The sequence below is a fragment of the Rosa chinensis genome, chromosome 4 (assembly GCF_002994745.2).
Source record: "Rosa chinensis cultivar Old Blush chromosome 4, RchiOBHm-V2, whole genome shotgun sequence".
Taxonomy (NCBI): domain Eukaryota; kingdom Viridiplantae; phylum Streptophyta; class Magnoliopsida; order Rosales; family Rosaceae; genus Rosa; species Rosa chinensis.
Window position 1 is genome coordinate 42,835,300 of NC_037091.1, and position 9,173 is coordinate 42,844,472.

The 9,173-nt window shown below is 38.1% G+C and overlaps 2 protein-coding genes and 1 long non-coding RNA gene across 7 annotated transcripts; all 3 read right to left on the bottom strand.

Annotated features, from left to right (window-relative positions):
- Positions 1-1,212: 1,212 nt before the first annotated feature.
- On the bottom strand, positions 1,213-1,980 carry LOC112199345. Its single transcript, XM_024340375.1, has 2 exons — positions 1,669-1,980; positions 1,213-1,566 (listed from the first exon to the last, which is right to left on the bottom strand). The coding sequence occupies exons 1-2, from the start codon at positions 1,978-1,980 to the stop codon at positions 1,213-1,215; spliced, it is 666 nt and encodes a 221-aa protein (XP_024196143.1).
- A 96-nt stretch (positions 1,981-2,076) lies between these two features.
- Positions 2,077-2,553, bottom strand: LOC112199346. The gene has a single exon (XM_024340376.1). It carries the CDS (start codon positions 2,551-2,553, stop codon positions 2,077-2,079), a length of 477 nt encoding a protein of 158 aa, XP_024196144.1.
- Positions 2,554-4,879: 2,326 nt separating this feature from the next.
- Positions 4,880-8,560, bottom strand: LOC112198324. 5 transcript variants are annotated; one of them, XR_005808997.1, is made up of 8 exons: positions 8,161-8,560; positions 7,953-8,035; positions 7,583-7,686; positions 7,414-7,488; positions 7,136-7,231; positions 6,573-6,672; positions 5,180-6,417; positions 4,880-5,065 (listed from the first exon to the last, which is right to left on the bottom strand). It is a non-coding gene; the product is annotated as an uncharacterized LOC112198324 (long non-coding RNA). The 5 variants fall into 5 exon arrangements; XR_002935940.2 differs by having other exon boundaries at positions 6,573-6,652; positions 7,414-7,494; XR_005808996.1 differs by having other exon boundaries at positions 4,881-5,065; positions 6,573-6,652.
- Positions 8,561-9,173: the final 613 nt, after the last annotated feature.

The following is a 9,173-nucleotide window of genomic DNA, read 5'->3' on the forward strand; positions in this document are numbered from 1 at the left end:
ATTTAAAGACATCCCTAGCCATACATCCGGAGGAACATCAAATGTAGGAAGTCAACATACGCACACACAACCAATTGCTGAAAATTCCCCCCATCAACTTGGACATGGATGTAGATGAGGTAATTGCAACCCAACCTGCAGATCCTAATGTGAGGCCTCAAGGAAGGAAGGTTGCGAAAGAAGCAATACGGAAAGGAAAGAAGGCAGTGAAAGATCAAAATCCTTTGTCAAGCACTCTCGAGAGTATAGCGAACAACCAAATAGAGGCAACCGTGGGCAAGAAAAAAATCAATGACGAATTTGCTCGAAGTCTCCAAGAGGAAGAGAAAAGAGCATGTATCCTCTTGCAAATCGAAATGCGAAAAGAGCAACTCCTATTTCAAGAAAGGCAAGATCGAATTAAAGAGAGGGAAGAGCGAAATAAAGAGAGGGAAGAGCGAAATAAAGAGAGGGAAGAGCGTATTATGGAGATTGATACAAGTCAAATGACGTCAAATAGAAAGCGTTATTGGTCAAGAAAGCAAAAGAAGATAGCGGAGCAAGAAGAACTTGGCGAGCAGACGCCACCATCTATGGGTGGATACTATCTGCAATGAAATTACAGTGGTGCATTCCCACAACCAAATTTTGGTGGTGCATACCCACAACCTCTTTACCCCGGTGCATACCCACAACCACCTTGCCCCGATGGATTCCCACCATCTCCCTTCACTGGTGGATTCCCACAACCCCCTTATCTCGGTGGTTACTATCCACAACCACCTTACCCCGGGGGATATCCTACACAACCACAATTTTCACCTTTCTCTACGGGTGATTCACCCACCCTAACCCTAATGATGAACTTTCAAACACAAATTGGATTCCTAGAGAGGATGAGGATCATGATTTGAATAATGAGGTGATTATGCATGTTGTGTAATTGTATTGTACTTATTCCTAGTTTTTCATTTATGTAAGCGACTATTTAATGAAATAAAAGTTGTATTTGAAAATTCCTCTTATTAAAGCACATTCCTCTTATCAAAATCATAGCACATAATAAACATAATACAAACCAAATTAAAATCACACTGACATAAAAAACATAGACATTAGCCAAATTAAAAGCACACCAACTTCCCAAAACATAATACAAGCCAAATTCAAAGCACACAAACATAACAAAACATAGATATTTAGCCTATTATTCCAAAAATTCTATATTATGATCTAGATCTCCATGTTGCCTTGAACGTTCCAGAAATGCTCTATCAAATCTTCTTGAAGGTTTGAGTGACTGTTTGCACTTCTAATGGCATCATATCGATCCATGAATCCGTTGAAGTAATAACCATCTATACCAACAGGATCGAAGTCTTCACCGGTAGGTCCTTCCCAAACCTGGGCCAACCTGGGCCTCATAGTGTTATCCTCTTCTTCATCGGACTCCAAATCCTCATCGCTGTCATCTGGTCTTTCATCCTCAATTATCATGTTGTGTAATATAATATAAGTCAACATGATGTATCGAAGGTCATCTCTATCCCAGCCACAAGCTGCTCCTCGAACAATACTAAAGCGCGTCTGTAAAATTCTGAAACATCTTTCCACATCCTTCCTGTACCCCTCTTGAGCTTGGGAAAACTTCAAATCCTTGGGTCATGTAGGCCTTGGAATTGATTTCACGAAAGTCGCCCATTGCGGATAGATACCATCAGCGAGATAGTACCCTAAATTGTGAATCCTGTTATTCACTTGAAATTGGATCTGAGTGGCTTGACCAGCAGTGAGCTCGTCAAACAACGGGGACTTAGCAAGCACGTTGAGGTCGTTGCATGATCCAGGCATTCCAAAGAAGGCATGCCATATCCATGTGTCATAAGAAGCGACTGCTTCGAGGATGATAGTCGGCATACGTTTTCTTCCGCTGTATTCTCCAGCCCAACCTGTTGGGCAATTCTTCCATTGCCAGTACATGCAGTCGAAGCTTCCAATCATCCCAGGAAAGCCTCTTATCTCAGCTTTGGCGAGAAGTCTTCTGAGGTCGGCAGGAGTAAGAGCTCAGAGGTATTCTGCCGAGTACAGATTAACGATTCATCTTGTAAATCGTTTCAGAGCCTCAATGGCGGTAGATTTCCCCATCCGACAATACTCAGCGCATTGATCTGCCCCGGCACCATAAGCAAGCATTCTTAAGGAACATGTCAGCTTCTGCTGGGGAAGTAGTCCGACTTTCTTTGCAGCATCTGATTTATGGACAAAGTACGGGTCATAGCGATAAAGGTCAGTGGAGATGCGGTTGAAAACATTGTGACTCATCCTGTACCGTGTCCGGAATACCTCTTCACTGAAAACTGGACGCTCCACAAAGTAATCTTCTGTCATGTTTTTCCCTCTTGATTCCCTAAATCGCTTCTCATTCTGTGCACGCCCCTGTTGAGAACCCCGTCGTCGTGATCCGGAGGAAGCTTCAGCTTCAGCGGCTGCTGCTACCACAAGAGCATTAGTCATACACAACTCTTCAAGATCTTCATCTCGAGATTGTCGATACTTAGCCCACAATCTCTTCATTGAAATGAGGGAAGGAGAGGAAATGTGCTGGATCTAGAGAATATGAAAACGAATGAGATTTGTGAATATCAGCTTGTGAGGAATGGTGTGCTGCCTCTTGCTCAATTTATTTTCAATTTTCACAAAAAACGTGATCATACTTTGAGGACACGTGTCCACTCCTGGTTCGACGCAATCTGATCCGAAATTTTAGATAAGATTACATCAACAATAACCGTTAGATTGAATAGTATGCAAATGATCTGGTCCGTTCAAAAATTGTCGGTTGTGCCTTCACTTATTTCAAGGAAATTTGTCCATTGTGCCTTCACTCATTTCAAGATAAATTGTCGGTCGCTCATAATTTGTCCGTTGTGCTTTCATTCATTTCAAGATAAATTGTCAGTGGCTCATAATTTGTTCACCGAAACATATTTTTGAAAAAAGTAAATTGCATAATTATGACATTAATTATCCATAAATATTCATTATTATCATTAAATATTTTTTATTTAAAAAAAATTTAAATCTGATGAACAGTAAAAATGAACAGTAAACCACTGGTGAACATTGAAATTACGTGAACAATAGTGTGAACCCTGAAAAGTGAACAGTGTTGACCGGGCAAGAAAAACAACGGGTGTAAACCCATGTCCAGTGGTAGTGAATAGTAACTTGACTGGTCGAATTCTTGATTTCTCGACTTTGCCTTTTCTTGACTACAGGTGAACTTGCTCTAAGGTATTGCGGCCTCTCCTATAGTCACATTTATAATTCAACAATTACACTAAACTAATCTAGTGTTCGAACACATAATGTGAGGGCTCCATATCTTAAACGTTACAGGGGGGGGGGGAACTCAATGCAACCACTGAATTGCTGAACCACTTAGCGTGATTAGCAAATTTAGGTCCTCAGGTGTACATTTCATACAAGGCAATTTCAGTGATAGATACAATACATAATACATAGAAGTTATTAACTGTGTGGTGGTGCGGTAAATGTCATAGACATTATTATCTCGCTTTTGGACTCTCCTACAAAAAGAGTTTTCTAATACACTATAAAAATAATCATTGCTGGTATCTTCCATCTCTTGATTACCTATGAAGCATGGATACAGCAAAATGGCTTCGTATCCCGTATCGATCTGGGATACGGGTACGATACGCGCGGATACGCGGATCCGGATTTGGGTACGGCCTGGATACGTGCGTATCTTAATCAGATACGTATATATGTAAATCAACTGGATACGCGGGGGTAATCTTGACTTTTTACCATTAAAAAAAAAACAAAAACAAAACACATAAAACACTTCAGATCACATATCGAGACCTACCCTCACTCTCAGCCACGCTTCGATCTGTTGGTCCTTCACTCGCGCTCCTCTTCTCCTCTTCTTCGCAAGTTGCAGCTAAGATCAATCAGGCTTCTCCTCTTCTTCGATCCGCTTGGAGCTTGGAGCTTGGAGCTTCAGTTAGACTGCTTCCAGTACGTTCTCTGTTCTCTTCTTCTTAGTTTTTAGTTGCTTCTTACCCATATGAACTTGATTGCTTCTCTGAATGGTAGAAGTTCTTCGATTCGTTTGGGTGTGATGCTTTCAATTGTTGTACTGATAGTAAGGGTCTGATGGTTTCTGATGCTTTCAATTATTGTACAGATCAGTAAGGGTCTCATGGAGTTATCAGTTAATCTTTCTGTTTTTTTTTTTTTTTTTTTTCGACTAGAAGTGTCTGATGGTGTTATGGGCTTGATGATAAAAGGATAAGGATATGGCCATATGGGTTTTATGCTAGATGGCTAGACGCAATTGAATTTAGAATAGAACTGACTAATGACGGAACCAACCTGAGCAATACTATTAACATAATATTTCTTAATCATGGGTGGGGCATCTTTACCACATTGTTACAATTAACTTTTATGATTTGATTATTTTATAGCTTGATTGTTCAGTTTAATTGTAGATAATGTTGTCGGATTGTGAAATATGTATGAGAATGCTGCCTCTAAATGCCATAACATTTAAGTAAATAAGATTGCAACATTTACGATTCCTTGCATTATGGCATTATGCTAATTTGTGAATTGTGATAAATTGTGTATTTTTCAGGAACCATGAGTGATGGAGGAACACCTCCTATTAGTTTTAGTGTCGGGTCTGCTGATGCCGGTTCTAGTTCTAGTGCCGGTTTTGTTTAATGTTGATGATAAAGATGAGGACCTTGAGGATGTTGTCCAAGTTGAATGAAGTTGATAGTTGAATTAAGTTGTGTTAACCTTTTATTTGAACCTTTGGATTGATAATGTTTGATTGTGATAAACTAGTACTTTGTTTATGTTTCATAATTTTTTTTCTTCTAATTATATATATATATATATATATATATATTTAATTCACGTATCCTTCGCGTACCCGGATCCAATTACATTTAGGATTTGCCGTATCCACGGATCCGACCGTACCGTATCCGGATACTCGTACCCGTATCGGTGCTTCTTAGTTGATTACTTTTGTGAAGCAATCCTTCTGCATCCAAAGTTGGATTCAGTTAGCCTTGTCTATTTCAAAATCTTTTGTGAATACAGAGCGACATTAACAACATTGTTCTAAGAAAGGTGATTTCAAATTTTCAAAACTGACATTTTCCTTTCCTTTGCTCCTGGCAATTGCAAAACCTCGCTTTTTCTCTCCAATTTCTGGCCATTCACCTGCAGTGTTTCTAAAACGCATCATGCTTCTAAGACCAGTTGAAATAGAAGTTGGAATATAGAATTATTCCTACGTAATCAATGGGGAAAAGCAATAATAATCCATAATGGAAGTTGATGCCCCACTGGAAAAATATTATCATGCATTTTATTATTTAAATTTTTTTCATCACTTTTTGTCACCCCAAATTTGAAAATAACCATTAATAGGACACAGCCTCTTCTGTATTCTGACCACTCTAACTTAAATAGGATATGTTATGTAGTTTCTTCATTTACCTTACTTATATATTCAAATGACCTTCATTAAGAATTTTTCCATGTCCCTGTGCACACCTAAACCCATAATTCTCAAGTTTTCACTTATCATACCCCTGCCTCCTAACTCTCTCCCTTAGTAACTGTTTGACGGGTGGGAAGGGGTTGGGTTTATTAAATAAATTTAAAAAAACAATGTTTGCAGAAAATCAAATGTAAATAATACTTTTAAAAAAAAAGTCACATGCAAATAATTGTCGACAGTGGTCATACACATTTATCACCTTTTACCAACAGTAAATTATTGGTAGCAAGCCATAATTGAATCAAAGGACAACAAACGCTCAGCATCACGTGGATGACGACTGACCAACTTGTCGTCTTGATTTGATGATGCTACGGCACGCTTGAGTCATTTTTGCAACAGTAGCTTCACCACGCTTGAGTCATTTTTGCAACAGTAGCTTCACCTTCATAGACCCAACCGAATGAGTTCTTTCTAGGGGTGGGTTCGGTTTGATTCAGTTCAGTTTTCGGTTTTGCCTCTGTTCGGTTCGGTTTTCCATTTTTCTTAATTCAACACCGAAAACTGAACCGAACCAACCGGTTATGTTCGGTTTTTTTCTTATATAAAAATTATTTAAAACAAATTTTTTTTTTTGGAAGGCCGGTTTGATGGTTTTTTTTCTATTTTAACTAGCCTTTTAAGCTCCTTGCTCACCAATTTACTTACAATAATTACACTGGAAACTAGGAAATAAGAAATCAAGGCCATTGGAGCCTTCTCAATATGGAAAAAATCAAGGCCATTGGAGCCATTTCGATATGGAAAGAAAAGAGAAAGCTAAAAACATTATCTAGAAATATATCCTCTAAAACAGCTGGAAAATTTTGATAATTGGTTCTTGTCGCCTGCAAAATGAGACGAAAATGCTTCAGCCCAAATACATTAGACAAAAAAGAAGTTGACACTGACATGCTTTAAGGACTAAGAGCTTCGTACAAAATTGCTTTTTCACAGAAATATAGGATGCAAAGAGAGAGTAATAACAAGAAAGAAAACTTACAAATCATCGCTGTTTGATCTGTATTCTAGATACTTCTTCAGTATGTCATCAACATTTAGAGTACGGGGAAGTTTAACAAGCTGCAAGAATGGATATGGGCCTGAATATATGGGATATCATTACATGGAAATTCATAACAAGTGAATATGGGATATAATTTGGGCATATTTTTCTTTTGGGAGATTTACAATGCAATGGGAGGATGCAACAGAATTAAGAGCTATGCACATAATAACATCTGAAATATGCCAGACCCACCATTCAACAAGTATATGCCCCAAAAACATTTACTCTCTACACTTGGACAAACTGGCAGGAGCTAACAATTTTTAGTTTTAATGGACACTTCCTGCTCAAGACTTCTGACCAATCACATATTCTATACACCAACAGAATAGGAAAAGAATACAATTTTTTAATTTTAGTTGTGACAAAAATAGAAAACTTGGAGAGTATAACTGACTAAGAGAAAAGAAGAACCAAATAAAATTATACAAAGCCACTTCCAGAAAGATAACTCAAGGCATTGTTTAAAATGTTGTATTGAAAAAAAACATATCTACCTTGCCCAGATGAGTAACTGATTGACAATCATCAACTAGTTGTTTCCTTAAAGCATGTGGCATTCAAATCACAAGTTCTTCCAAGCGTATCATACCCTTTAATATAAAAATTAAATAAATAACAAATAATAACAAAACAAAGAAAGAAAAAGAAAAGCTCAAAATCTGTAACTTGAAATTTTATGACTAAACCAAGAGATAATTTGTGTTGGTTTTCAATAACATAATAAACATCAGCACATGCTAAGGATGCTTTAGGTAACATAATCAGAGGATACCTTAACGACAGAGTCATTCTTTCTCTCCTTGCCTCTTGCCCCTTGCAAATAATTTCACTCCATTTACATTAGCACCTACAACTATCAATACAATTACTCATACAACAACAAAATCTTCAGAACCATAACTACAAAGGAATAAGGGAGACGTGGGTATTGGCAGACTCACATTGAAGGTTCAAGCCTGTATCATGAGAGGAGCATTCAATCCAACCGTGCCTTTCATTTGGCACACCATCTCAGACCCATCATTAACAATCCCAGCAGCTCCATCTTTGCCATTATCAACAACCCACAAAATAATATCATTAGTTGCAAATAATCACCACATATTTATGTAAACCATAGATCAAAAAGAAAAAGACTCAAAATTCAAATACCACATGACAAAGCATGAATTAACAAATCAATAGCACTAATAGATTATAAAGCCACAGACTTTGGGCCTATGTTTACCCAAACAATAAGCAAATGATTCCCATAAAGCAATAAGGTACCGGCACCAAGAATGTTCTTGATGTCTTCGGCAGTTGGCTCACCTTCAAGTGAGCAGCAGCTTTGTCCTCGTCTTTTAACATTGTAGTGGACAATATCAGCAGCATACCACTCCATGGGATCTCCTCTAGGTTTTTGTAACAAAAAAAAATCATCATACAATTGATTTAGCACTTAGATCCACAATCCCATACTTCACAGCAACTACAAAATCAACTCAAACTATTCAATAACTCAGAGATCCAACATTACCTGAGCCCAAAGATGGCGACTGGCTTCGCACCAACGAGGAGGGTCTTCTCATCCTTGACCATGAGCTCATGGTGATTCTAGAAGAGGCAGATTCAAGATAGGGAGTTTGGCACTTCACCCCAGAAGAATCGGATCGAAATCGAAAGTGGATTTATGATTGAGGAAGAGAGGAACTGAAGTCTGATTGTTGATTAGGGAATACGGGAACGTTTGAAGTCTCATACCGTTGAGGGCCTTAAGGCGCTGAAGAGAAGAATCAAACATCGAAAAAGAAAAGGGAACTGACGAAGAGAAGACTAGAAGGCATGAGGCTGTGGAATGACCGTGTGAGGTGTGAGAGAGCTATTTATAGTGCGGCGCCTAGGGTTTCTGACTTAAACAAAACGACGCCGTTTTACATATATATATATATATATATATATATATGAACAGTAATTCGGTTTTCGGTTCGGTTTTTAGCGGGCCGAAATCGAAAACCGAACCGAACAGAGTGCGGTTCAGTGCGGTTTTTCCTTTTCGGTTCTGTTTTTTCTTGGTGCGGTTTTGTTCAGCTTCGGTTCAGGTTTCGGTGCGGTTTTTTTCGGTTTTCGGTTTCACGAGCCCACCCCTACTTCTTTCTTACTCCATCTCTTTCATAATTTTTCACATCTTCAATGCTCCTAAATTTTTCTTCCCCCTCTGATTGTTCAAAATCTAAAATCATGTAAAACTCCATAGGGTTATATTTTTATTAGCTCAGAGCCTTAGACAGGTATAAATTTTTCACAAAAATAAATTGATATGGTTAAAACAGCGGTACGGTAAAAAAAAATACAAAATGAAAAAAATTGAAGTCTATTTAAAAACCAAAGCCTACGAAGTTTGAGACTCGACCGTTAGAATTTAGAAATGAAAATATATAGGGCTTTCTATTCATCCAAATAGTACCACTCAGAGAGCCAAATTAACCCTCTCCTCTTTTTAGTTGTATTATTGCTCTCTCCTCTTTTTTACCCTCATTATTTTGATGAATG

What these genes read in the sequence shown, in the direction of transcription:
- LOC112199346 (XM_024340376.1), bottom strand. Translation starts at nt 2,553, where the DNA reads ATGAAGAGATTGTGGGCTAAGTATCGACAATCTCGAGATGAAGATCTT.
- LOC112199345 (XM_024340375.1), bottom strand. Translation starts at nt 1,980, where the DNA reads ATGATTGGAAGCTTCGACTGCATGTACTGGCAATGGAAGAATTGCCCA. An exon ending in ATCCGCAATGGGCGACTTTC is followed by an intron (nt 1,567 to 1,668) that starts GTGAAATCAATT and finishes AGAATTTTACAG; the next exon opens with ACGCGCTTTAGTATTGTTCG.